This window comes from Leopardus geoffroyi, chromosome C3 (genome assembly GCF_018350155.1).
Source record: "Leopardus geoffroyi isolate Oge1 chromosome C3, O.geoffroyi_Oge1_pat1.0, whole genome shotgun sequence".
Classification (NCBI taxonomy): Eukaryota; Metazoa; Chordata; class Mammalia; order Carnivora; family Felidae; genus Leopardus; species Leopardus geoffroyi.
Window position 1 is genome coordinate 153,013,430 of NC_059338.1, and position 27,923 is coordinate 153,041,352.

Below are 27,923 nucleotides of genomic sequence, written 5' to 3' on the forward strand. Positions count from 1 at the left end.
ATACTTTCAGACCACAATGCTGTGAAGCTTGAAATCAACCACAGGAAAAAGTCTGGAAAACCTCCAAAAGCATGGAGGTTAAAGAACACCCTACTAAAGAATGAGTGGGTCAACCAGGCAATTAGAGACGAAATTAAAAAATATATGGCAACAAATGAAAATGAAAATACAACAATCCAAACGCTTTGGGATGCAGCAAAGGCAGTCCTGAGAGGAAACTACATTGCAATCCAGGCCTATCTCAAGAAACAAGAAAAATCCCAAATACAAAATCTAACAGCACACCTAAAGGAAACAGAAGCAGAACAGCAAAGGCAGCCTAAACCCAGCAGAAGAAGAGAAATAATAAAGATCAGAGCAGAAATAAACAATGTAGAATCTAAAAAAACTGTAGAGTAGATCAATGAAACCAAGAGTTGGTTTTTTGAAAAAATAAACAAAATTGATAAACCTCTAGCCAGGCTTCTCAAAAAGAAAAGGGAGATGACCCAAATAGATAAAATCATGAATGAAAATGGAATTATTTCAACCAATCCCTCAGAGATACAAGCAATTATCAGGGAATACTATGAAAAATTATATGCCAACAAACTGGACAACCTGGAAGAAATGGACAAATTCCTAAACACCCACACACTTCCAAAACTCAATCAGGAGGAAATAGAAAGCTTGAACAGACCCATAACCAGCGAAGATATTGAATCAGTCATCAAAAATCTCCCAACAAATAAGAGTCCAGGACCAGATGGCTTCCCAGGGGAGTTCTACCAGACGTTTAAAGCAGAGATAATACCTATCCTTCTCAAACTATTCCAAAAAATAGAAAGGGAAGGAAAACTTCCAGACTCATTCTATGAAGCCAGTATTACTTTGATTCCTAAACGAGACAGAGACCCAGCAAAAAAAAGAGAACTACAGGCCAATATCCCTGATGAATATGGATGCAAAAATTCTCAATAAGCTACTAGCAAATCGAATTCAACGGCATATAAAAAGAATTATTCACCATGATCAAGTGGGATTCATTCCTGGGCTGCAGGGCTAGTTCAACATTCGCAAATCAATCAATGTGATACGTTAATAAAAGAAAAGATAAGAACCATATGATCCTGTCAATCGATGCGGAAAAGGCCTTTGACAGAATTCAGCAACGTTTCTTAATAAAAACCCTCGAGAAAGTCGGGGTAGAAGGAACATACTTAAAGATCATAAAAGCCATTTATGAAAAGCCCACAGCTAACATCATCCTCAATGGGGAAAAACTGAGAGCTTTTTCCCTGAGATCAGGAACACGACAGGGATGTCCACTCTCACCACTGTTGTTTGACATAGTGTTGGAAGTTCTAGCATCAGCAATCAGACAACAAAAGGAAATCAAAGTCATCAAAATTGGCAAAGATGAAATCAAGCTTTCACTTTTTGCAGATGACATGATATTATACATGGAAAATTTGATAGACTCCACCAGAAGTCTGCTAGAACTGATACATGAATTCAGCAAAGTTGCAGGATACAAAATCAATGTACAGAAATCAGTTGCATTCTTATACACTAATAATGAAGCAACAGAAAGACAAATAAAGAAACTGATCCCATTCACAATTGCACTAAGAAGCATAAAATACCTAGGAATAAATCTAACCAAAGATGTAAAAGATCTGTATGCTGAAAACTATAGAAAGCTTATGAAGGAAATTGAAGACGATATAAAGAAATGGAAAAACATTCCGTGCTCATGGATTGGAAGAATAAATATTGTCAAAATGTCAATACTACCCAAAGCTATCTACACATTCAATGCCATCCCAATCAAAATTGCACCAGCATTCTTCTCAAAACTAGAACAAGCAATCCTAAAATTCATATGGAACCACAAAAGGCCCTGAATAGCCAAAGTAATTTTGAAGAAGACCAAAGCAGGAGGCATCACAATCCCAGACTTTAGCCTCTACTACAAAGCTGTCATCATCAAGACAGCATGGTATTGGCACAAAAACAGACACATAGACCAATGGAATAGAATAGAAACCCCGGAACTAGACACACAAACGTATGTCCAACTAATCTTTGACAAAGCAGGAAAGAACATCCAATGGAAAAAAGACAGTCTCTTTAACAAATGGTGCTGGGAGAACTGGACAGCAACATGCAGAAGGTTGAAACTAGACCACTTTCTCACACCATTCACAAAAATAAACTCAAAATGGATAAAGGACCTGAATGTGAGACAGGAAACCATCAAAACCCTAGAGGAGAAAGCAGGAAAAGACCTCTCTGACCTCAGCCGTAGCAATCTCTTTCTTGACTTATCCCGAAAGGCAAGGGAATTAAAAGCAAAAATGAACTACTGGGACCTTATGAAGATAAAAAGCTTCTGCACAGCAAAGGAAACAACCAACAAAACTAAAAGGCAACCAATGGAATGGGAAAAGATATTTGCAAATGACATATCGGACACAGGGCTAGTATCCAAAATCTATAAAGAGCTCACCCAACTCCACACCCGAAAAACAAATAACCCAGTGAAGAACTGGGCAGAAAACATGAATAGACACTTCTCTAAAGAAGACATCCGGATGACCAACAGGCACATGAAAGGATGCTCAACGTCGCTCCTCATCAGGGTAATACAAATCAAAACCACACTCAGATATCACCTCATGCCAGTCAGAGTGGCCAAAATGAACAAATCAGGAGACTATAGATGCTGGAGAGGATGTGGAGAAACGGGAACCCTCTTGCATTGTTGGTGGGAATGCAAATTGGTGCAGCCACTCAGGAAAACAGTGTGGAGGTTCCTCAGAAAATTAAAAATAGACCTACCCTATGACCCACCAATAGCACTGCTAGAAATTTTCCCACGGGATACTGGAGTACTGATGCATAGGGGCACTTGTGCCCCAATGTTTATAGCAGCACTGTCAACAATAGCCAAATTGTGGAAAGAGCCTAAATGTCCATCAACTGATGAACGGATAAAGAAATTGTGGTTTCTATACACAATGGAGTACTACGTGGCAATGAGAAAGAATGAAATATGGCCCTTTGTAGCAACATGGATGGGACAGGAGAGTGTTATGCTAAGTGAAATAAGCCATACAGAGAAAGACAGATACCATATGTTTTCACTCTTATGTGGATTCTGAGAAACTTAACAGAAGACCATGGGGGAGGGGAAGGAAAAAAAAAAAAAAAGAGGTTAGAGTGGGAGAGAGCCAAAGCATAAGAGACTGTTAAAAACTGAGAACAAACTGAGGGCTGATGGGGGGTGGGAGGGAGGGGTGGGTGGGTGATGGGTATTGAGGAGGGCACCTTTTGCGATGAGTACTGGGTGTTGTATGAAAACCAATTTGACAATAAATTTCATATATTAAAAAAAAAATAAAAAATAAAATTAAAGAAGAAAAAATATAACTATACAACAACTAAAAAATAACGAAGTTTGCGTTTGTAATTTATAAATAAATCAATTCATACATGGAGAGTGTTCGAACTTTTTTTTACTTATGGGGTGTATAAACAAAGATTTGAGACCACACAGATTTAAGCTGTGAGAGTAGTCCTTGAGGAAACATATTTAGTAAAAACAAAGTGGTGAAAGTTAAGAAGATAGGTAGCTTGAATTATATCTTAATCTGTTCGTTTGCATCAAAATAGCATTCTCGTGCAATTTCTAAAATAAACTAAATTGAATTTAGAATATGGCTACATTTTCTTTAGATTTCAGAGGTCTTGAGAAAATGAAGTCAATAACACAATGACTTCTATAATACAAGAAATGAAAGAACATCAGCCACATGCATCTACCTAATTTTTATATTCTCGTTTTTCATATACTCTATGCATTTGCATAACATAACAGTTCTCTAGAGCTGCATATTATTCAGATAGGATAAGATTGATAAAGAGTACTTTCATTTTGATTTTTAAGAGCATAGTTATATCAGGTTTTCAACAAAGAAAAGATCAGAAGTCCATTTCCCTTGAATTGTGGTTTCAAGGACCCATGAGGAGAGAATTCAACAGAGAATCTGATCTGATGAGGCAGGGTAATTGTTGGAATTTACATCTGTTTTGGATTTAGGTCAAGTCATAATGTTAAATTTTAGCTGATGGAGGATATGTTCCTAAATTAATAATTTGGTTATTCAAAATAATTTTTTTGCTGTTTGACTTTTAAATTCTCTTCCAGGTCTTTCGCCCTTATGCGAAGTATTGGCTCAGCCCCTTGCTGCAGCTGGTGGTTTCTGAAAACAATGGAGGAGAAGGAATTCACTACATGGTGGTCGAGATAGTGGTGACTCTTCTTTCGTGGACAGGAATAGCTACTCCTGTGGTAAGAATGGACACGTCTTTTATGGAGTGCTATGTCAGTCTCTTGCTGATATCATAAACAAATTGATGACAGATAATCCAAGCTCCTCTTAATGACTTAAGAGTCACCATTTTTAACATTAATCGTCATATTGCTGTGGTGCTGTTATACTAAATGACTTCATACTGCTTCAGGTCTGTTTTCTTAGATTTCTGATTTCTTAGATTTCTTTCGATAATGCCTCTGACTTTGCTTTTATTTTTAACCTATCAGGTATTTATTTTGTTTGTTGCTTTTATTTGCTAGGATCTTGGAAACTAGACTAATGATTTCTTAAAAATAAGTGTGAAATAAATGTCAGTAGACCCTGAATATTAGGTCTTGAAAACTTCTGTTGTAACTAAAATCCATGGATGTTTTGGCATTTGTTTTGCCAGCTTACTTATTTCCCTAGTATTGACATGGGCCCATTAATGGTTGAAACTGCCAAAAGAGTAACCACCAGGTGAATGATACTGTGTCACCATGAGGCAGTCTCGTGGCTTCCACCAGTACAGATTTGTGTGCTCTGGAGCTTTGCCATTCCACATAAAAACATTAGCAGTAATAAGGTATAAGAGTTTTCATGTAGTAATATTCTGAGAACATTCCTTACTAAACATAATATATGGACATAGAGCTTTTACATGTGTTTATATCTGGATGTGCCTGTCTTATTTCACAGTAAACCAAATTTAGATTTCTTAGCTTTAAGGCGATAAATGTTTTCATGTTATTAAGCAGAGTAAAATTATTTTAGTATTTAGTTTAACTTAGGAACCATTGGGAAAGATTGAGTTAAATGTCCGGTGCATGGCTGAGTTTGAGAGAGCTGAACTGCTAGGTGTCAGAATAGCTGCATAAAGCAATGAGTCAAAGTAAGAATCAAGGGAAGCCTTTTCTCACTTGCGGTAGAGGCTAAAGCCAGAGGAAGTGGACTCCCCTTGTCCATTTCCCCCATGGAACATTGCAGCTTAGTCTGGTCGAGGGTCAGGTGGTTTAGCACAGATATGGGGGGTCATCTCACTGTTGAGGGACCCCTGAATTAAAGGCTCCAGCAGCTTTATGGGACCATAAAAGGAGTCAGAAGAAAAGTGTTTTCACAGTCGCCCTTCCTCTTATAAGGAGCTCTCTCAGCAGAGACGCCTGGAGAAGATGAAGAGAAACGAAGGTGCCGGGGTTACGAGTGCAAATATGTGACAAGCGTGACCAGTCTGGGGGGTGGAGGGTGGATGGCTAAGGGTGACTGTATCTACCCTTGGAGACTGCAGAGCCCTGGCTGTATTCCAGCCTGGTGCCAAAGGGCAGCTTGTCCATAAGGCCTGCCAGCAAAGCCTTTGTCATTGCCTGTGGTTGTCCTTGAAAAATCACACATAGGTTTTACACCAGAAGCCTCAGTATACTGGCAGGTTTCTTTTATAAATGGACTGTTGGATTAAAAAAATGCTTTTCCAGAGTGGAATGCTACATATTAATACAGAATTTCTATACCTTTTTAGGGGGTCCCTAAAGATGAAGTGTTAGCAAATCGATTGCTTCGTTTCCTAATGAAACATGTTTTTCATCAAAAAAGAGCTGTGTTTAGACATAACCTTGAAATTATAAAAACCCTTGTTGAATGCTGGAAGGATTGTTTATCTATCCCTTACAGGTACAAATTTACTACATTTTGCAGTATTGCTTAGACATTTTTAAAACGTAGCATGTTGTAAATGGTGATTACAGTGAAGTTTACTTGAAACGATAGAAGGAATATAATTTGAAATTGAATCATTTGTAAGGGTACAATATTGCTGCTAGTACAATCCTAGCCTCCAAAGTTTGACGAAGCACCTCTGTGTGGGTCATTGCCTCCAGGTGGCCTGCTCCGTCTCCCAGCTCACCTGTGGCCCAGCAGACACTGGGCGTATGGGGTACACTCTGCCCTTCATCGTCCCAGCGCAGGGGTAAACTGTCGGACTGCGCAGCCTGAGGCAAGCTATAACTCTCCAAAGGTTTCAGAATCAACTAACAGAGAATTGGGGCAAATAGTTAGATCGTAAGAAATACAGACTTGCTAGAATAACTTGAATGTATACAAACAGGGTATTAGCAAGAAGGGTGTTAGTCGTGGGGAAAGAGAAAGTATTTCTCACCCTGCAAATTATCTTCTTGCTGTGCTTATTTTATCATATGATAATCTGTACTTGTCCTTTATGCTTATGTTTCAGGTTAATATTTGAAAAGTTTTCCAGTAAAGATCCTAGTTCCAAAGACAATTCAGTAGGAATTCAATTATTAGGCATTATAATGGCCAATAACTTGCCCCCCTATGACCCAAAATGTGGCATAGAGAGCATAAAGTGAGTATCAAGGGAGTTTTTGCTTTGCTTCTTTTTTAGATTAAAGTATATGTGAATGGGATTGATGGACTGGAGTATGGTCTAATTTTTTCATAAGTGTATTCATTTTGAGACAGTGCATGTGCGAGTATGAGAGGGGCAAAGAGATAAGGAAAGAGAGAGAGAATCCCAAACAGGCTCCAGCCTCCACACTGTCAGCGCAGAGCCTGATGTGGGACTAAAACCCGTGAACCATGAGCCCGATGTGGGGCTCACACCCACAAACCATGAGATTGTGACCTGAGCTGGAACCAAGAGTCCGACGTTTAACCAACTGAGCTACCCAGGTGCCCCTAGTTTTTATAAATTTAAAGACCTAGACCCATGTTAAAAATATTTCTACCAGAATTTAGTAAGTTGGGCTTAGAGGTCTTTTGGGAGACGAAATATGTTAATGGAATGAATGAGGGAAGTTAAGTTTTTCAAAATTAGTATTTTTTTTTCAATTGTGTTTCACCAAATAGGTGTTAGGTGTTTTCTTTCTTATTTTCTACAACTGCATTTTCAGCATTTGCCCCCAAACCAGCATGAGCTCTGTGGGACCATTCATGACAGGATCATGGATGGATGCCTGGGCCCTGGTGCTGCCCTGTCGCTGTGCTTTTTGCCTCAGCTACAGCCCCTGCTCCCTCCGTCGGGACCTTTTGTGGGTGGGGGTGAACGCAGCCCGGCGTCTGGAGGGAGGGCGCTAGTGAGCTAATCCTCAACCATCACGGACCGGTACTTCATTGTCCTACCGTGTTAGGAGTTCTGAAAAGTCAGCATTCACATTATGGTGACTGTAGATTTCAGCACGTCCCTTCCGAGCTTTTCCCGTTTCTTTGGAAGTGTCTCACTCCGTCTGGTCGGTCCTCCTGTGTTAGCCTCCTGGCACCAGTTCCTCCATTTGCCTGCTATCATAGACAAACAGGTGGCTCCATGAAGAGTCCATGGGAAATAGTTTGCTTTTAGATGAGTTACTTTTTTTGAGCTTTGATTCCCCCGGTGACAAGCGTATAGAGCTTCTCTGGAACTGGAGGCTAACATTCTGTGGCCTACAGAGCCTGGAAGCGTGGACTGGTGCTCACTCTCCTTCTCATTTATTGTCCTCCTCTTGTCACAGCAGTCAAGAGGTGTCAGGAAGTCATGAGGCTTTCAAGGGGTGTCAGTAAGTCATGATCTTGGTTAGTGGCTTTTTTTTCACTGCAGTGTTTTTTATAGTATCCAGCATCGTGTTTTGCTTTGACTACAGCAGGTCCTGTGTGATTGAACTGTGGACTTTCATGTGCCTTCCTGGTCATGATGTCAGAGCCTTAAGTACATCTTGATATATGTTTTCACACATAATAATTTGGATCATGTTCTATGTTTAGTATTTTCTCAATTTATGCTCTTAATATGGCATGAGGAGCAAAGTTGTTATATTTTTATGTCAACAGAATGTATTATTTGATGCATATTTTCTGTATTTGTTACAGATACTTTCAAGCTTTGGTCACTAACATGTCTTTTGTAAAATATAAAGAGGTGTATGCAGCAGCCGCAGAAGTTCTAGGACTTATTCTTCAATATGTTACCAAGAAAGAAAATGTAAGTGTGTTATACAATTTTAAATAAATAGTGCTTTTTCAGGGGCGCCTGGGTGGCGCAGTCGGTTAAGCGTCCGACTTCAGCCAGGTCACGATCTCGCGGTCCGTGAGTTCGAGCCCCGCGTCAGGCTCTGGGCTGATGGCTCGGAGCCTGGAGCCTGCTTCCGATTCTGTGTCTCCCTCTCTCTCTGCCCCTCCCCCGTTCATGCTCTGTCTCTCTCTGTCCCAAAAATAAATAAACGTTGAAATAGTGCTTTTTCAGTTTTGATTTTTTCTAACACTTGTTATTTATATCCTCTATACTGTAACAAACCAGAGTGGGCATTCTGCATTTATTAATACTTGGCTTTTTCCTAGCGTATATAGTGCTCAGTTTTTTTTAAAGAGGACATAGGATTTTTTTTATTTTTTTATTTTATTTTATTTTTTTTATTATTTTTTTTTTTTTAATTTTTTTTTTTCAACGTTTATTTATTTTTGGGACAGAGAGAGACAGAGCATGAACGGGGGAGGGGCAGAGAGAGAGGGAGACACAGAATCGGAAACAGGCTCCAGGCTCTGAGCCATCAGCCCAGAGCCCGACGCGGGGCTCGAACTCCCGGACCGCGAGATCGTGACCTGGCTGAAGTCGGACGCTTAACCGACTGCGCCACCCAGGCGCCCCGAGGACATAGGATTTTTAAAACACTTGGAAACTTGGTAAACATTTAAAGATGGGTAACTTACTTATATTGTGAAAGCCAGGAAAGGATTATTTAATCAGCTTTCATTCCTCTGAAAGTAGTGTCAGGGTTTCTTTTGGAGCAAATTATTCTGGTGGATACTTGCTATGGTTAGGGCTATGTTAACTAATAAAATACTCCATTTCCAATCTGGGACGTAATATAGTCATCAGACAGGACAGGGCACTTGTGGGAGCCTTTCTCAGTCTTGGGAGCCCTGCCCACTTTCCAGGATTGTTAGAAGAACCCAACTGAACCTTTCAGTGCAGTGTACGTTCAGAGCACTGCAGGTCTCCATAGAATGTAATTATTACAGATGTATGTAAATTACATGTTCTAACTTACTTGAAAGTAGGGTAGTGGAGTGATGCTTCCTGCTACGCTGCTGTTCTCCTGTGGTTGGTTAGTGAGGGGCTGTGTGTTTTGGAGCCTCCAAAACCGCTGTCACTCATTGTGATGAGCCCTTCTTGCCAGGTCTCGTTGCAGTGACACAGTTGATCATTCCTCCTGATTCCCTTTGTCACTGCTTCTAGGACACTCTCTTGGCTCTCTTCCTATTTTCCTGGCTGTTTCCCTTCCTTAGCTTCATGTGTCCCGGCTACCTCTCCAGCTCTGATGTTGGTCCTCTTCTTCCTTGCTCCCCTGCCAACCATCTAGCCTCCTGGCTTTGAAAACTGCCTATGTGTTCGTGATTCCCAACTTCCTGTCTCCAGTCCACATCCTCTCCTGAAAGAAAAGGTGGAGAGTGGAGAGTGGGCTACTTCCACTGTCTGAGTGGATGAGGAGTAAAGGATTAGGGAAGTTGGGAGGTCCCGAGGGCACCCAGAGTACCCCAACACAGTGTATTGGGCCCCTGCCCATTTTGACAATTAGGTATCTATTTGGGTTTAAATTTTTTTTTCTAATGCTTATTTATTTATTTTTGAGAAAGATGGAGGCAGAATGTTCATGGGTTAGGGGCAGAGAGAGAGGGAGAAACAGAATCTGAAGCCCGCTCCAGGCTCCGAGCTCTCAGCACAGAGCCTGACGTGTGGCTCGATCTCACGAACTGTGAGATCACCACCTGAGCTGAAGTCGGACGCTCAACCAACTGAGCCACCCAGGCACCTCAGGTATCTATTTGGGTTTGAAAGAAAATTAAATGAAGGGAAATAGACCCACTTGGGGAGGTCAGTCTTCGCTTATAATTTATTTTAGGAATTACCAGCTATTTTTGTAAAATAATTGTTTTTTTGAGAGAGAGTGTGCGCAAGTGGGGAGGGGCAGAGAGAGAGAATCTTAAGCAGGCTCTACACTGTCAGTGCAGAGCCTGACATGCAGGGTTCAATCTCAGAGACCCTGAGATCATGACCTGAGCCAAAATTAAGAGTTGTACACTTAACTGACTGAGCCACCCAGGCACTCTTAAAAATTTTAAATTCCGAATTACATTATTTTTACATGATTCTAATATCCTTAGATGTTGGGTTTCAATTTACATAGTCTGCTAAGTTTTCAGCACAGATGGAACAAATTACAGTAGATCCCAAGTTTAATGTCTCTTCACTTAAATTTCAAGTTAGTAGTAATGATAAACACTTTGGTTTTACATTGTTCTTTTCTGAATATAAAATGGTATTGATTTAGTGTAGAAATTAGAAGAACAGAGTAAAATATAAAGAAGTTGGTGAGAATCAGTCCTATTCCAACCACTGAATTGCTCTTGGCACCTGAGAGGTAGTCTCCAGTTGTCAGTATATATGTGCATGCGTTTTTGTTCTGTTGGTTACCTGTATTATAATGTTGGTTATGTATGTTGGTCAGTTACATATTTTGGTTATCTTATTGGCTGGTTCTGGGCTCTGGGGGTGTAGCCAGAGCAGTCCTGGCCACCCCCCCCCCCCCGCCTTCTCAGGAAGCTAACATTTGATGAAGAGAAGCAGACAATACATAGACAAATCTGTCATCATTGATAGTAGTACATGATGAAGAGAAAACAGGATATAGGGAGGTAGACAATGGTGGAGGTGGCTTTTTAGATAAAGTTGCCTGAAAATTCTGGTTTGTGTGAATATTTGACCAGGTATGTGAACACTGGCATCATAAAATGTATTTACACAGCGTTTGATCACTGATTTTAGTTCAGCTTCTCAAATAACTTTTTAGCAGTATTTTGGGTGTGAAAAGGAAGCACCAATTTTTATCAACCTGCCATCTGACAAGAGCTAGACGCCACCAGTGGTGACAGCACAGAGCAGTCATGGCTGTGGCCTGGCCTGCCTGAACTCACAGCCCCAGAGCCTCTTGTGTCCAGTGGTTAATGTGCACACTCCTGGCACTGTACCTTGTGAACACCTTTATCTTGTAGGTGATAGCATTGGACATCTTCCATGGGTTCAATTAACTATTTAAGACAAACCTATTTTCTTTCTTTTTTTTTTTTTTTTTTATTATTATATGAAATTTATTGTCAAATTGGTTTCCATACAACACCCAGTGCTCATCCCAAAAGGTGCCCTCCTCAATACCCATCACCCACCCTCACCTCCCTCCCACCCCCCATCAACCCTCAGTTTGTTCTCAGTTTTTAACAGTCTCTTATGCTTTGGCTCTCTCCCACTCTAACCTCTTTTTTTTTTTTTTTTTTCTTTTTTCTTTTTTCCTCCCCCTCCCCCATGGGTTCCTGTTAAGTTTCTCAGGATCCACATAAGAGTGAAACCATATGGTATCTGTCTTTCTCTGTATGGCTTATTTCACTTAGCATCACACTCTCCAGTTCCATCCACGTTGCTACGAAAGGCCATATTTCATTTTTTCTCATTGCCACGTAGTATTCCATTGTGTATATAAACCACAATTTCTTTATCCATTCATCAATTGATGGACATTTAGGCTCTTTCCATAATTTGGCTATTGTTGAGAGTGCTGCTATGAACATTGGGGTACAAGTGCCCCTATGCATCAGTACTCCTGTATCCCTTGGATAAATTCCTAGCAGTGCTATTGCTGGGTCTATTTTTAATTTTCTGAGGAACCTCCACACTGCTTTCCAGAACGGCTGCACCAATTTGCATTCCCACCAACAGTGCAAGAGGGTTCCCGTTTCTCCACATCCTCTCCAGCATCTATAGTCTCCTGATTTGTTCATTTTGGCCACTCTGACTGGCGTGAGGTGATACCTGAGTGTGGTTTTGATTTGTATTTCCCTGATAAGGAGCGACGCTGAACATCTTTTCATGTGCCTGTTGGCCATCCGGATGTCTTCTTTAGAGAAGTGTCTATTCATGTTTTCTGCCCATTTCTTCACTGGGTTATTTGTTTTTCGGGTGTGGAGTTGGGTGAGCTCTTTATAGATTTTGGATACTAGCCCTTTGTCCGATATGTCATTTGCAAATATCTTTTCCCATTCCGTTGGTTGCCTTTTAGTTTTGTTGGTTGTTTCCTTTGCTGTGCAGAAGCTTTTTATCTTCATAAGGTCCCAGTAATTCACTTTTGCTTTTAATTCCCTTGCCTTTGGGGATGTGTCAAGTAAGAGATTGCTACGGCTGAGGTCAGAGAGGTCTTTTCCTGCTTTCTCCTCTAAGGTTTTGATGGTTTCCTGTCTCACATTCAGGTCCTTTATCCATTTTGAGTTTATTTTTGTGAATGGTGTGAGAAAGTGGTCTAGTTTCAAACTTCTGCATGTTGCTGTCCAGTTCTCCCAGCACCATTTGTTAAAGAGGCTGTCTTTTTTCCATTGGATGTTCTTTCCTGCTTTGTCGAAGATGAGTTGGCCATACGTTTGTGGGTCTAGTTCTGGGGTTTCTATTCTATTCCATTGGTCTATGTGTCTGTTTTTGTGCCAAGGACAAACCTATTTTCAGTAACTAACGTAAGTTTCGCATTTGTGTATTTGACAAGAAACTTAATTTTTCAGATACTGGAAGATTTGGTGTATGAACTGATTGTAAAACAGTTGAAGCAGCATCAAAATACGATGCAGGACAAATTTATTGTGTGCTTGAACAAAGCTGTGAAGAACTTTCCTCCTCTTGCCGATAGGTAGGATATCAGTCATGGTGGACGTCCTGTTGTGGGAGAGGGTCTGCGACGGCCCTCTCCCTCATTGGCCATGTCCACTGGTTAGGTTCATGAACACTGTGTTCTTCCTGCTGCCCAAATTTCATGGGGTGATGAAGACTCTCTGTCTGGAGGTGGTGCTGTGTCGTGCAGAGGAAATAACAGATCTCTACTTACAGTTAAAGAGCAAGGATTTCATTCAAGTTATGAGATATAGGTGAGTGCAAAGCCAGCCCTGTGTTCTCAGATGCAGCTGGCCCATAAAATTTTGATTTGTTCAACTGTCTCCTTCAACTCAGAACTTGTAGGTTTTCATAAAATATGTATTCGTTATATACGACTATGTATATGTGTACATCTCAAGATAGATAAACTTAAAAATATGTACTTGTTAAATTTTAATCAGAATTAAAAATGGTGGGGCCTGCCCCTCCTGCCTTCTTTAACCTGGCACCTTGGGGAAGCCACATCTCAAGTGTTACCTAAAGCTCTTCTCAGATTTAAAATGCATGATTTTGAGTTCTGTACCAGTTTTTCCAGCTAGGAGGCATCCATTGTTTGTTAAAATTGTTCATTTATTTTCAAAATCACATTATACTAGTTTTTAATATTTTTTTTAAAGAGGGAGTAGGGGAGAGGCAGAGAGAGGGAGAGAGAAAATCCCAAGCAGGCTCCATACTGTCAGCACAGAGCCTGATGTGGGGCTCCATGCAGGGCTCGAACCCATGAACTGTGAGATCAGGACCTGAGCCAAAATCAAGAGTTGGACACCCAACCAACTGAGCCACCCAGGTGCCCCCCATATTATACTATTAAAATAGGTATGAAAAGAGATGCTGTTGCTCACAATATTTTTATTTCTCTGTACTGTTTCCAGCCTTGTCTGTGGACATATTTTTTTACATGGGGATAAATTATTGATAAATGTAGAGTGTGCCAGTACAAAGAATGTATGTTATGGCGCCGTGATATCCTTCATTAGACATTTACTGAATATCAACTGCATGTGAAGCATTAAGCTGGGAGCTGTAGGAGGAAAAAATACGTAAAATAAGGAAATAGACGTGCACCTTATTGGGGGCTCAGACTACCCTTGACTCGTTGTATGACCTGCCAGGTAGCCTGAATAGCACTTGAAATCATTGTTTTAAAAACATGAAATCCTTTATATTTAGTTTATGTTGTTTGACATTTCGGATTTTTAAAAAATGAACTTTTATTTTGGAATGACTTAATATTTACAGAAAAGTTGAAAGACAATACAGAAAATTCCCACATACCCTTAACCCACTTTTTCCATGTCACATAATTGTGGCATATTTGTCAAAACTAAGAAATTAACATTAGTACATTTATTAAACTAGATTTTATTTGGATTTTATCAGTTTTCCCACTAATGTCCTTTTTCTATTCTAGGATCCAATACAGGGTACCATATTGAATTAATTTGTTTAATACTGTAGCTCATGATAATTTTTTAAGATGTAATTTTTATATTTCCATTGTAACAAATTTTGAAATACAGAACAGCACAAAGAAGAAAAAAGTTACCTGTCACATCTGAAAGTATAATAAAAATTATTAAATTGGTATGTTTTTAAAACCCTCTCTTACTGTAGAGATGATGAAAGACAGAAAGTGTGTTTGGACATAATTTATAAGATGATGGCAAAATTGAAACCAGTAGAACTCCGAGAACTTCTGAATCCTGTTGTAGAATTCATTTCTCATCCTTCTCCAGTGTGTAGGGAACAAATGTATAATATTCTTATGTGGGTTCATGACAATTACCGGTAAGCTCTACATTAATTTTTATATTACTTTTTTCAAGGGAGCATTTGGGTGCCAATAGCAATCTGGAGTAGATTATAATAAATAATAAAATGTTTAAACATTTTTAAACGTAGGATTATTAATTAAAACGAGTTTATTTTAGTATATTGACATGTATCCTTATTTTAATTCATTTCATGTATTCGTGAGAAATATTCAGAATGTGCAGTTTTTGGTGCAGTTAATACTGTAATTTGTTTTTACAGTTCTCCTTTTAAGATCTGACAAAATTAAGAAAATGAACTCTGTGGGATGTCTTCATCCTATAGGACTGCCACCACAGCATTTCCCATGGGGTCTGAGTCCATCCTAGGACCTCTTAGCATTCCCAGGGAACCCCTGCAGCCCTACTCCCATTACCCCCCCACTCTGTCCTGTGCACGTGAGCCCTGTCACACTGTAGGAAGGGTGATGACAGTCACCTGGATGGGCTTGCAGAGGCACCAAAGGAAGGTGTCAGGGTATGTCCGTATGAGGGTAGGTTCTGCTATGGTTTGGGAAGTTAAAGTTCCACGGGAAAAGCCAGATTATTTTACTTTAATCTGGTTGGTGTTATTACGGTTGAACAAAAGTGATAAGAAGACAATATTAATGTTTTGTCATTTTGTTATTTTTCTCAGAGATCCAGAAAGTCAAGCAGATGAGGACTCCAGGGAAATATTTAAGTTGGCAAAAGATGTGTTGATTCAAGGGTTGATCGATGAGAACGTTGGGCTTCAGTATGTGTTCCTCGAATAATAAGGCCAAGACAAATAAATTAGGGATGTTTCTTTCTAGACTGGCATTGAGTATTTGTCCACAGTTTTAGAATTATATTTATATCATTAGCATTTTCTATGCTTTCTGTATTCATGATGTTTAATAAAAATGTATTTTGAATCACATTAAGACTTAAAAATTCTGACAAGTGATTTTAATAAAAAATTCTTGAAAAACTGTGGGTAAAGCTCTCTCTGCTCACACAGTGAATTAAAGTGTTTCAAAATAAAAAAATCTGTAATGCTGATTATTATGTTTCTCATTTAACTCATGGTTGAGATCATACTATACATATTAATATTGAATGAAATGTTTGAAACTTCAGAAGTAGGAGGAAACTATAATGATTATATAGGAAAATACAAATGACGATTGCTTTTCTCTAAAATGTCTATTCTAAATTTTATGAGCGTTTTGTCAAGTACTAATTATAAAAGAAGGGTCATAAACTTTTTGTATGATTCTGTATATCAATTAATTTTCCATTCTGTCACAATTTTAAACTCATTTTTGCTTTTCACACTTGATCTTAGCCAAAAGGCCGAGAAGCGATTCATTTTTGCTTTTCAAATTACATTTGGATTTCATAAGCATTCATAAATTGTAAAGCCTAACCTGGCTTTTAACTAGTTTAAGTTTTGAATATTTTATGGCACTAATTTTTGGAGTGAATTGTTTTAGCAAGGCAGTGAAGGATTTTATATAATTTCTTAAGGTGTTTTCTCAGTTTCAAAATAGCTAATATTGTATACTCATCATGGAAAACTTCCCAGATAATAGAGATAAGAATAAAATCATCTAGTTTTTCACTGATGCTGAAGTTTGGAATATTCCCTTCCTTCAGTGCATATTAGTGTTCATAACTCATGTTACACTCTTGATACAATTTTGAATGTGTTTTTCCTCGTGTTAAGGTTTATAGGGGTGAAAGACTATCTTCTCGACATGACACCATGTGTAGGGCATTCTTTCTCATTTGACAATATCTGAAAAATCTTTCCTCTCTGCTTTTCAGGTTAATTATTCGAAATTTCTGGAGCCATGAAACTAGATTACCTTCAAATACGTTGGACCGATTATTGGCACTAAATTCCTTATATTCTCCAAAGATAGAAGTGCACTTTTTAAGTTTAGCAACAGATTTTCTGCTTGAAATGACCAGCATGAGCCCAGATTATCCAAACCCTGTGTTTGAACATCCTCTGTCAGAATGTGAATTTCAGGTGAAGTATTTGTCTCTACAATAATAAATATTATAGGGGCGCCTGGGTGGCTTGGTCGGTTAAGCGTCTGACTTCGGCTCAGGTCATGTTCTCCCGGTCCGTGAGTTCAAGCCCCGCGTCGGGCTCTGTGCTGACAGCTCAGAGCCTGGAGCCTGTTTCAGATTCTGTGTCTCCCTCTCTCTGCCCCTCCCCTGTTCATGCTCTCTCTCTGTCTCAAAAATAAATAAACGTTAAAAAAATTATAATAATAATAAATATTATAAGCTTTTCCTATCTGTTAGTCAGCAAACATTTTCTAATAGGGTTAAACTGGCTGTCTTTGTTTTATTGAGATATAAGTGACATGTTAGTTTCAGGTATACAACATACTGATTTAATATTGGTGTGTACTGTGATGTGATCACCACGATAAGCTTAGCTAAAATCCATCACCATGGAGTTACAGACTTTCTTTCCTTGTGACCAGAACTTTTAACATCTTCTCTTTTAGCAACTTTCAAATATACAATACATTATTATTATTATTATTAATTACATTATTATAACTACACGTTATATCCCCATGACTCATTTGTTTTTTTAACTGGAAGTGTGTACCTTTTGGCTCCCTTCACCCATGCCCATTTCCCCCATCCTCTGCCTCTGGCAGTCCCCAGTCTGTTCTCTATATGTATCAGTTAAGGCTTTTTGTTTTGTTATTGTTGTTTTTTGGATGCCACATGTAAGTGAGATTCATGTGGTACCTGTCTTGCTCTTTTTGATGTATTTTACTTTGCATAATGCCCTCAAGGGCCATCCATGTTGTCACAGATGGCAAGATTTCCTTCTTTTTTATGGCTCAATAACACTCCATTGTGTGTATGTGTGTATGTGTGTGTGTGTATATATATATATATATGTACGTACACATGCACATATATGTATCTATGTATGTATACACACACACACACACACGCACATCACATCTTTATCCATTCATCCATTGATAGACCACAAAAGTTGCTTCCATGTCTTGGTTATTACTAATAAGCTAGCATAGAGATGCGTATATCTTTTCAAGTTAGTGGTTTTTTTACCCAGAAGTAGAATAGTTGGACCTTATGGTATTTCTATTTTTAATTTTTTGAGGACTTCTATACTGTTTTCCATAGTGGTTGCACCAATTTACAGTCCCACCAGCAGTGCATGAGGATTCCCTCTTCTCTACATCCTTGCCAACACTTGCTATCCCCTGCGTTTTTGAGCATAGCCATCCTGACAGATGTGAAGTGATGACTCATTGTGGTTTTGATTTGTGTTTCCCTGGTGATTAGTGATACTGGACTTCTTAGTTTATTTGGAATACTCACGCATCCTTTCTGAAACACTTCTATTTGCTTTAACCTCATCTGCTCACACTGTCTTCACATGCTCACACTTGTCCCCCTTCCAGCCTCCACTTGGATTTTCCTTTCTCCATAATACCATCCCCCTTCCCCATCAGCACCCCCCAATTCATTTGGTAGATGCTAAGGTTGTGCTATCTCTCAGCAGCCTTAACGGCCTGTGATGATTGAAATAATAACAGTTGTGCTCAGTTCGTCTATGCCGAGCCGGGCAGCATAGCCTGACTTCTCAGCTTTGTTGCAGCTGTGGTGCCATTATTGGGTGTGGCATTAAGCCATTTAATGCAGAATGTGATGGAGGAGAAAAATGGTTTTCCTCCCCCAATACTAATTAGTATATTCTAATTGGCAAATAATTTATTTAAAATTTTTAAATTTGAAGGGGTTCTTCTTCAGCTGTTTCCCACACAGATATATGAAATTATATACCTGTCTGCTAATGGCACCATTGGATTTTAAATAAAATTATTTCAGTGTTGCAAGAAGGACCATGATTTCATTCAGAACTCTCTTACGTGCAGGAATATACTATTGATTCTGACTGGCGTTTCCGAAGTACTGTCCTCACTCCAATGTTTATTGAGACTCAGGCCACCCAAAGTGTTCTCCAGACCCGGACCCAGGAGGGATCCCTCCCAGTTCAAGGAGCGATGGCTAAGCAGATACGGGCCACCCAACAGCAGTATGACTTCACACCTACACAAACTGCAGGTACCTGTCAGCCTGAACACGTGCCTGCTTTGCACCAGGCAGTATGATCTATGGAAGCAGCCTCCACTGCAAGAACATTGGCTGTAAGAGTAGTGAAACAGTAATAGAAAAAAGTGGTAAGAACCACAGAAAAGTCATGTCAGTCAAAGGAGAAAAGGATTGAAGTTCCTAGAGGTGTCAAATTCTTAGAGTTAGAAAGTGGAAGGGGGCCTCTTGGGGTTGGGTGAGAGGCAATAGGGAGCTAGTATTTAAAGGATATGGATTTTAGGGCATCTGGGTGGCTCAGTCAGTTAAGCGTCCAACCCTTGATTTTGGCTCAGGTTCATGGTTGTGAGATCGAGCCCCCATTGGGCTCCAGCTTAAGATTCTCTCTCCGTCTGCCTCTGTATTTCCCCTGTTTAGGCTTGTGAGTGCATGCACATGCATTCTCTCTCTCTCTCTCTCTCTCTCTCTCTCTCTCTCAAAAAAAAAAAAAAAAAAAGAAACGGAATTTTGTTTGAGAAGGTGGAAATGCTCTGGAGGTAAATTGTGGAGATGGTTGCCCAACTGTGTGAATATACCTGATGCCATAGAAATGTACACTTCAAAATGGTTAAAATAGTTAATTTGGTGTTCTCTAAATTTTACCACAATAAAAAAAGTTGAAAAGGATTATTTTTGACTGGAAAAAGCAAAAGTTACAGTACATTTATGTTTTGCTTTGGTTTTGTCCAGAAAAGTCTGTTTAATGCAACAAAGTTAAAATCCTTTATCTCAAAAGCAAGTACTGAAGAGCTAAACCAAAATCATTTACTGTGTTTATAGTTATTAAATTTTTCTTTCTTGAATTGTTCACCTGTTTCCTTTGATCAGCAAAGTACAAGTTGTAGAGTAAAACACGTAAATCATTTCAATTTTTTTTTTTTTTAACATTTATTTATTTTTGAGACAGAGAGATAGAGCATGAACAGGGGAGGGGCAGAGAGAGAGGGAGACACGGAATCTGAAACAGGCTCCAGGCTCTGATCGGTCAGCACAGAGCCCGACATGGGGCTCGAACTCACGGACCATGAGATCATGACCTGAGCCGAAGTCGGATGCTCAAACGACCGAGCCACCCAGGCGCCCCGTAAATCACTTCATATAAATATTTCAAACATTTTTCCTTTATATCAATTTTTTCATGTCTGTTGGTTCTGGAAGTAGGATTGATTTGAATAATTACCATGGATATTTTATGATATTGATGTTAGAAGACATGGATCTTAGTACCTTATAACACAGAAAAGGTGTTACTGCTTGAAGGAGCAGGTGGAGTATTTTCCTGCTTCACAAATGAGGAGCCTGAGGCCCAGACACCTGAGCTGCCTCGGGTCACTCACTAGTAACTGATAGAACTTCTGCCCAGTGTCTCTACCCTGACATGGCTGTCTCCCTGGAGGAGCTGTCCCCATTCCTATGGCAGGTGAGCACACAGAGGCCCCAGGTGTCATCCCCAGGATGAGGCACACCTGTGTCCCACAGTGTGGCTCCCAGTGTGGCAGGTGCAGTGGTGCGGGGTGGGTATGGCAGGTTGTGCAGAGCTGAGCATGCTGTGACATTTGCAGATGGCAGAAGCTCCTTTAATTGGCTGACTGGGAGCAGTATTGACCCGCTGATGGATTATACAGTCTCCTCCTCGGATTCCTCATCTTCCTCCTTGCTGTTTGCCCACAAGAAGAGTGAAAAGGCACAGAGATCACCCTTGAAGTTAGTGGGCCCTGATTTTGGGAAAAAAAGACTGGGACTTCCAGGGGACGAGGTGGATAACAAAGCAAAAGGTAAAGTAAGCTTGCTGAAATGTATTTCAAATAAGTTAATGCGGAGGCTTAGATAAAGTGCGTTTCTGACTGCATTCACATTTCCTTGTAACCTGTAAATAAAACCATTAAAATTTAATTCAGGGGCGTCTGGCTGGGTCAGCGAGTACAGCATGTGACTCTTAATCTTGGGTGTTGTGAGTTTGAGCCCCATGTTGGGGGTAGAGTTTACTTTAAAAAAAACTAATAATAGTAATAGTAAAATTTAATTTAATAAATGGGCATTTGCCATGTTGAAAGCCTAATTTTAGGTGGACCAGAAAAAGCTATAGAATAAACTGGACTCAGTCCATTCATGTGGTGACTCTCTGAACATCAGGGCTTGGTAAGGCAACAGGTAGGTGATGCTGAGATGAGGCAGAATTAGCAAGTCTCAGAGAGAGAGTGACAGAGCACCAGAAAGGACCTGAGGAAGAGGCCACCTTTGGGACTAGCCTTGTGGACTTGGGTGTGGGAAGAGGGAGGGTGAACAAGGACCAAGGCAGGAAGTATGGAGCATGTTTGGGAAGTGGAAGGGACCCAGGTCAGCTCGAGAACATGTACTGACTGGCAGGCCCTGTGGCAGTCTGCCCAAAGTGGTGGTGTGGGACATGCCCACTGGGAGCATAGAGCAGACAGCTGGGGATATGGAGGCAACCACAGCTGTCTGTAGTGACCCAGACAGACAGCAGGGGTCTCTGGATGACTCCTTAAGGGGCCCGCATGGAGCAGCATGTGGGTTGCCCGAGGGGGCCCGGGCGGTTGAGGTCACAGGCAACCTCCCGCATACACCCAGGGTCCCAGTGGGGAAGATGAGGGGAGACGCACCATGGGGGCTGCAGGGAAGTGCTGGCAGAACACGCAGACCCCATGCTGAGGGCCAGGGTTCGAGTCAGCTCTTTGGGAGAAGGGCAGCTCTGGGAGTGAGTGAAAGCCCAGAGGAAGAAGGTGGAGAGACAAAAGGTCCCAACATAGAACCTTGGGTGAATGCCAGCCTTATGAATTCAGGTATAAAGAAGTAAAATCAGGAGCAAGGGTAAATTCCTTTTATTTTTAAAAATGTTTTTATTAAGTTTTTATTTTATTCCAGTGTAGTTGACATACAGTGCTGTATTAATTTCAGGTGTCCACTATAGTGATTCAGCAATTCTGTACATCATTACCCAGTGCTCGTGATGTTTTAAGTACTCTTAATCCCCTTCTCCTGTTTCACCCGTTCTCCCCACCTCCCTCTGATATGCTTTCTTTTATTTAAGATTTATTTTTAAGTAATCTCTACACCCAACTCACCCAAACTCACAACCCCAAGATTAAGAGTTGCATGCCCTAGTGCCTGAGCCAGCCAAGTGCCACTGGTATGCTTTATTTTAAAAAAGGGTAAATTCCTTTTAATGGAATCATAGGAACTGAACACATGCATGAAATGCTTTCCTCGCTTCCAACCACTCTGTTTTGCATTTAGTCGCAAATCTGTAGCCATACACAACTCTCTGGATTGTAGGAGAGCTAAATCCAGCCTTCTTCTGCTTAACACTCTGGGTTTGAAGGGAGCTCATGAGTGCATTCCTGGTATGCCCTGACCCTGCTCGTCTGCCTCCCACCAGTCTTCTTTCTTTTATATCTTCTTCCTCTGCTGTTTCTTTGCCAAACTGTCTTCCAGCCAGAGTGCATGGCTTTCTGTCCTTCTGTAACTTTGACAATGAAAGCCCCGGAGTTAAAATGAAGTCCCAGAGTGACTGTCACCTTCCCACGGTTCATGAATTGTCTTTCACACCCTTTGTACTTGCTCACCCCAAACCCATGGCCGTGCACCTTCCCATAGGATTGTCGAAGAGGTAGGTGTGCATCTAGGGCAGCCTCCAGTCCTGCTAATGCATGGTGACTGCCTGTGGCCAACTCTGCTGAACGGGCAGGAGGCTCAGGAACAGGGAAATGCTGAGGATGCATAGTCCACAACTCAAGCTGTTGAGCAGTGTTTCCCTGTCTTCACTGACTTTGTATAGAAATTAAGGCGGTAAGAGGTGAAACCTAACTTTTAAACCATTTTCCTTAAAAGTTTTATATATGAATTTGAAAAAGCTGGAACTGAGTAGGTAAAATGAGTACTATTAGCTATCCACTTTAATTTGATTAATATATTTGAATCTCCCCTTGTACCTTTGTTGATGTAAAATATTTTGCACACTGTCTTCTTTGGGGTTTATGTATTTTCTTGCCTAGAGAGGAATATTTGAAATTCACTAAAATATGGTGGGGGCACCTGGATGGTTCAGTCGGTAAAGCACTGGACTCTTGATATTAGCTCAGGTCATGATCTCACTGTTGTGAGATCAAACCCTGCATTGGACTTTGCACTGACAGCGAGGAGACTGCTTGGGATTCTATGTCTCCCTCTCCTTCTCTGCCCCTCCCCTGCTCACACACTCTCTCAAAATAAATAAAGAAACTTTAAAAAAAAATGGTAAATTAATCCTTATTGTGATACTATTTATTATCCTTAAAACTTAAAAATTTGAAATTGTAACCTAATTAAAATACCATCATTTTCAACCATTATTTTAATTCTTTATTTGTTTCCTTTAGTTATTTGTATTAGAGTAATACATGCATGTAGTTTAAAGAGCCAAATACTTTGCCAAAGCTTGTTAGAAGAAACAGTAACCCATTCACTCCTGAAATCATCGTTGTGCTATATGCTAACTAACTTGGATGTAAATTTAAAAATTAATTAATTAATTAAAAAAAGGAAGAAGGAGAAGAAGAAACAGTAACCATACCCGTTTCCCCAATTCCAGACACAACCACTTACTCCCTTCCATAGCTCCAAACACCATTTGTATATTACCACCCTGCCTTTTTTCTCCCGTCCAGTATGAGTCGTTCTCTTTTGGCTTTTGCATTATGGACATCGAGGTCTTGGCCCCAGCTTGTCTGTTACCTCCGTCCACCACACACACGACAGTGAATTCGTCCTGTGCTTTCCTCCTGGAAAGGGTTATGTCTTGGTCTTGGTTTCATCATATTTTCCTCTTATTTTGGCTACATAAATATTATTTGTGTTCAAGCCGTAGTGATACTATGACTATTTTTCTTGTACAATAATTTTTTCTGGGCATTAATAATTATTTTGGTTTAGATTCCTACATATTTATCACTTGTTTTCCTCTGAATTATCTCTTAATGTGTCCCAACGTATAAACGTTTTATCTTAAAAAAAAAAATCTTCCTGGAGCTTTTGGGTTGCCCTGTTCCAGGCTGCTTGCTCTCGGAGTCTGTTCAGCCATGGTCTGAACACCCTGCTCATCCTGAGGGTCTCTTCACCTCTCCTGGATCTGATTCTCCTTCCTTGGTGTGTTCCTTCTTTCTGGTGGATCACCTCCCTGAGTAGCTTCCTGAGAAAAAGGGTCAGAAACAGTAAGCTGTTGGGTCTTTTGGGTTTTTTTTTTTAAAGTTTATTTATTTATTTTGAGAGAGAGTGTGAGCAGGGCAGGGGCAAGAGAGAGGGAAAATCTCTGTATTGTCAGTGCAGAGCCTGGGGGGCTCAAACTCACTAAACTGTGAGATCTGGCCTGAGCTGAAGTCAAGAGTGGGATGGGATGCTCAACTGATTGAGCCACCCAGGCACCCCCTCCCCAAGCTGTTTTTGATGCCTTGATGCCTTACGTTGCTTTTGATCACACTCACCCCTGCTGGGTAATTTAGCCATAGAATTCTGAGTGTGAACATGTAGTCAGGGTTTCCTAGTCCCCAGGGTTGGGTAGGGAAACCTGGTGGCATTCTTTGTGTTGATCCTTTGTAAGAATTGTATCCTTTCTCTGCATTAGATCTTAAGAGTTTTAGGAAATTTCACAAAAGTGTCCTTTGGTGCATGCAGGTCTGTTTCAGTCCAGTTTTCTGGGCACAAGGAGGGTCTTGTCACATTGCTAACTCATTTTCCAGTTTTGGAATATTTCTTCTTGGATAATTTTGTTGATGATTTCCTCATCCCAGTTTTATATTTGTAATCCTTTTGCTTGGATAGCAGACCTTCTGGATTACCTTGGTAAATTTCTCGTTTTTTTTCATTTTGCTTTGTATTCTGGGAAATCACTTCAACCTTACCTTGTAATTCTTGCTTTTAAGTTATGATATCATATTTTTAGTTTCCATGAGTTTTTTATGGTCCCTGAATTCCCTTCCTGTCCTTGATCCACTGTTGCAATTTCTACTCTTTTTGATAAATAAGTTTTTGAAAAAATTTTTTTCCCGGATGGGCTGCTTTCAATGGTTGCTCTTTCCCTATTATTTATTTTCATTTCTGTCTTTCATGTTTGAAGGTTTCCTCACAATGTCTGGTGACTTGGCTTGTCGCTTATATTCCCAGAAGGGGCACTCAAAAGGCATTTGGAATAGCTGCACATTGGGCGTGTGGAGATCAGCCTAGACCAGGTCGTGGAACCCCCTGATGTGTTGATACTTTGGTCTGTGCTTTTGTGCTGGTGGATTACCCAGAGGCAAAATCTCCAGTCTCTTGCCTGCAGGCTTTAGGCCAGGGTGCCAGCACCCTTGGAGGCCAAGAAGGAGGAGGCACTGCAGGTTCCGGAAACCCTTGTGGTCGCTGGTGGAGTAGTTGCTCTGCCTGCAGCCATGCCGCCCTGTGCACCCATGGGCCCTGTGTCCTCTCCCAGGCTATCTGCCTGCAGCATGGTGGGCAGGGGTTGGGGGCATTGCTTTCTAACCACACCTCCTGCTGTAGCTTCACTTTCCTCCCTTCCCCTGGAGGTGCAGGTGCTGCCAGGCCCTGAGCCTTCCAGGTCTTCTCCACTGTCATTGCTTTGTCCCTCGTTCTCTGCATGGTGGCAGTGGGTTTGGCTGCGTAGTTATAACTTTCTATTCTCTAGCTTCCAAAACTGATTAGTGGTCTCCTGTGCTGTTCTCTATCATTAAAACAAACAAAACAGAACAACTAGATGAAAGTAAAAAATGGAAATAAGCAAACAATTCCACTTTTAGAAGATTCTAGAAAGGAGGTAAAGCCAACTGCGAATTGGCCATCTGTAACAAACCTGCTTTATATTCTTCAGGTACAGACAGTCGGGCAGAAATATTAAGATTACGCAGGCGATTTATAAAGGACCAAGAAAAGCTCAGTTTGATTTATGCCAGAAAAGGTGTTGCTGAACAAAAACGAGAGAAGGTTTGTATCTGTTTTGAGAATTTGGTCAGAAATACTTATTTTATATCAAAGGATATATACTAAGGAAATAAGCTTCCCATCAGATATTTGTTCCAAAACAAAATTACAGAAGCAGCCACTATATGAATTAAAGTTCCTCTGAACCAAAGATGAGTCCTCTAACGTAGATGCAAAGGACAGTCATGACTCACTGATGAAGTCGCAGGAATCTTGGAATGGGACCTGTGTGGGTAGTCCCATGAGTCTGCGGTATGGTGTGGCTCACAGGCACTGCCACGACCTCACCTCTGCCCTTTATCTCGGACTCTCACTGCAGTCTGGCTTTGTTCTTCTCTGTGTACAGACTGGCTTTCTCCATGTGGTGGAGACGGACGCAGCCCCCACTCATTCCTGAATCATCTTACAGCTTTAGCCTCTGGGAGGGATTGGCCAGAGCCTTGACCCACCTTTGGTCTGGGGCTACTGTGGAATCAATAAGCTGTAGTGAGAGGGGTGAGGCCACATTACAACCAGCCCCTCTCATGGGGGTGCCTGGATGAAGAGGGAACGGTGAGCCCAGAGAAAGGGGTGGCCAGGTTGGTGGATGGTTCGGGGCTATCTGCTGAAAGCAGGAACTTGAGGACCTTGTGTGGCATGAATTAAACATTTTTCAAAATGTGGAAATAATGAAAGAGGTTGTTTAGCCATAGCTTCAGTATTACTTATAAATCAGTAATTAAGACAGAATTTTCAAGAAAGATGAGATTGTGAGTTAACAAAAAAAACTGGCTTTGTATTAATTCAGTTTAAATCCTCAATCACTTAATGAACTTCCACATCTGAGTATGAAGTGGCCGAATGGTTCCACTATATTGTCTGTGGTAAGAAAATGCACTTTGCATCTTTCTCTTGTCTCTGTAAGTCCAGCTATTCTCTTGAAGAAGAGGGTTCAAAATATCAGTGCCCTAGGATCCTCCTACGCTACCTGTCAGCGGCCCCTCCCCACCTGCAGGGCATTCTGCTTCGCCCACTCAGAGAGGTAGCCACAGCCCCTAATTAAACCTTTAACCCAGCTGGGCTTCCATGAAGGAAGTAAGAGGCAGACTCTGAGCAGAGGGAAGAGATAAAACCAGGATCATTGGGCAGAAATCACAGGGAGATATTTTGGTCTGACACAAAGAAAGTCCTTTTAATAATCAATAAATGTGGAACGGCCTGCTGTGTGGGGCTGTTCATGCCTTGTGATGCACGTGTTCTCATCTGAAGGGGCTGACCTCTCAGTAAGGGTGCGTGGTGGTGATCAGGCATCGGAAGGCCATGCACTTCATTTGTTGGGGGCATTGTGCTCAGTGTCTGGCCCGACTCTGAATGCTAGGGGTACAGAGGTAAATATGATGTAAGCGCTCACGGGGCTACAGCCCAGCGTGTAAAACAGAACAAGCCCAGAATGAGTTAAGATTATAACAGGTGCGGTGTTGGAAATTAACCAATGTAATGAGCGCGTAGGGGAGACTATTAAGAGGAAGTGGGAAAGGAAGCCTCTTTGCAGATGATGTCTGCAGTGGGAACCGAGAGGAAAAGCTGTGGAAAGACATTTTAGGCAGAGATGAGCAGGTCCCACAGCCCTGTGTGGTGGGGAGTGGGGGTGACTCAAGAGCAGGTGCAAGGTCAGCCTGGCCTGAGCAGGTGAACAGGCGTTGGAGGCTGTGGTGATCTCACTGGGCCTTGGAGCAAGATTTTTCTAAGAAGAATTAAAAGGAAAAACGAGCTCCTGGGTGGCTCCGTCAGTTAAATGTCCATCTTTGGCTCAGGTCATGATCTCACCGCTCGTGAGTTTGAGCCCTACATCGGGCTCTCTGCTCTCAGCACAGGGCCTGCTTCGGACTCTCTCCCTGCCTCTCTCTCTCTCTTTCTCAGAAATAAACATTTTTTTAAAAAAATAGGAAATACAGCCCCCTGAGATAGCTTTAAAAAGTT

At 41.0% G+C, this 27,923-nt stretch overlaps 1 protein-coding gene across 3 annotated transcripts in view; it reads left to right on the forward strand.

Moving 5' to 3' along the window:
* The window catches only part of PRKDC (protein kinase, DNA-activated, catalytic subunit), a 213,285-nt gene that overhangs the window by 114,039 nt on the left and 71,323 nt on the right, over positions 1–27,923 (forward strand). For 2 of the 3 annotated variants that reach the window (XM_045455381.1, XM_045455383.1), the window contains 12 exons: positions 4,193–4,336; positions 5,854–6,005; positions 6,565–6,696; positions 8,193–8,304; positions 12,921–13,045; positions 13,131–13,280; positions 14,683–14,856; positions 15,517–15,615; positions 16,671–16,878; positions 18,785–18,974; positions 20,561–20,773; positions 25,855–25,967. In XM_045455381.1, the coding sequence (XP_045311337.1) occupies positions 4,193–4,336; positions 5,854–6,005; positions 6,565–6,696; positions 8,193–8,304; positions 12,921–13,045; positions 13,131–13,280; positions 14,683–14,856; positions 15,517–15,615; positions 16,671–16,878; positions 18,785–18,974; positions 20,561–20,773; positions 25,855–25,967 (1,812 nt within the window). The remainder of the gene's footprint in view (positions 1–4,192; positions 4,337–5,853; positions 6,006–6,564; positions 6,697–8,192; positions 8,305–12,920; positions 13,046–13,130; positions 13,281–14,682; positions 14,857–15,516; positions 15,616–16,670; positions 16,879–18,784; positions 18,975–20,560; positions 20,774–25,854; positions 25,968–27,923) is intronic. The other variant, XM_045455382.1, reaches the window with a different exon arrangement.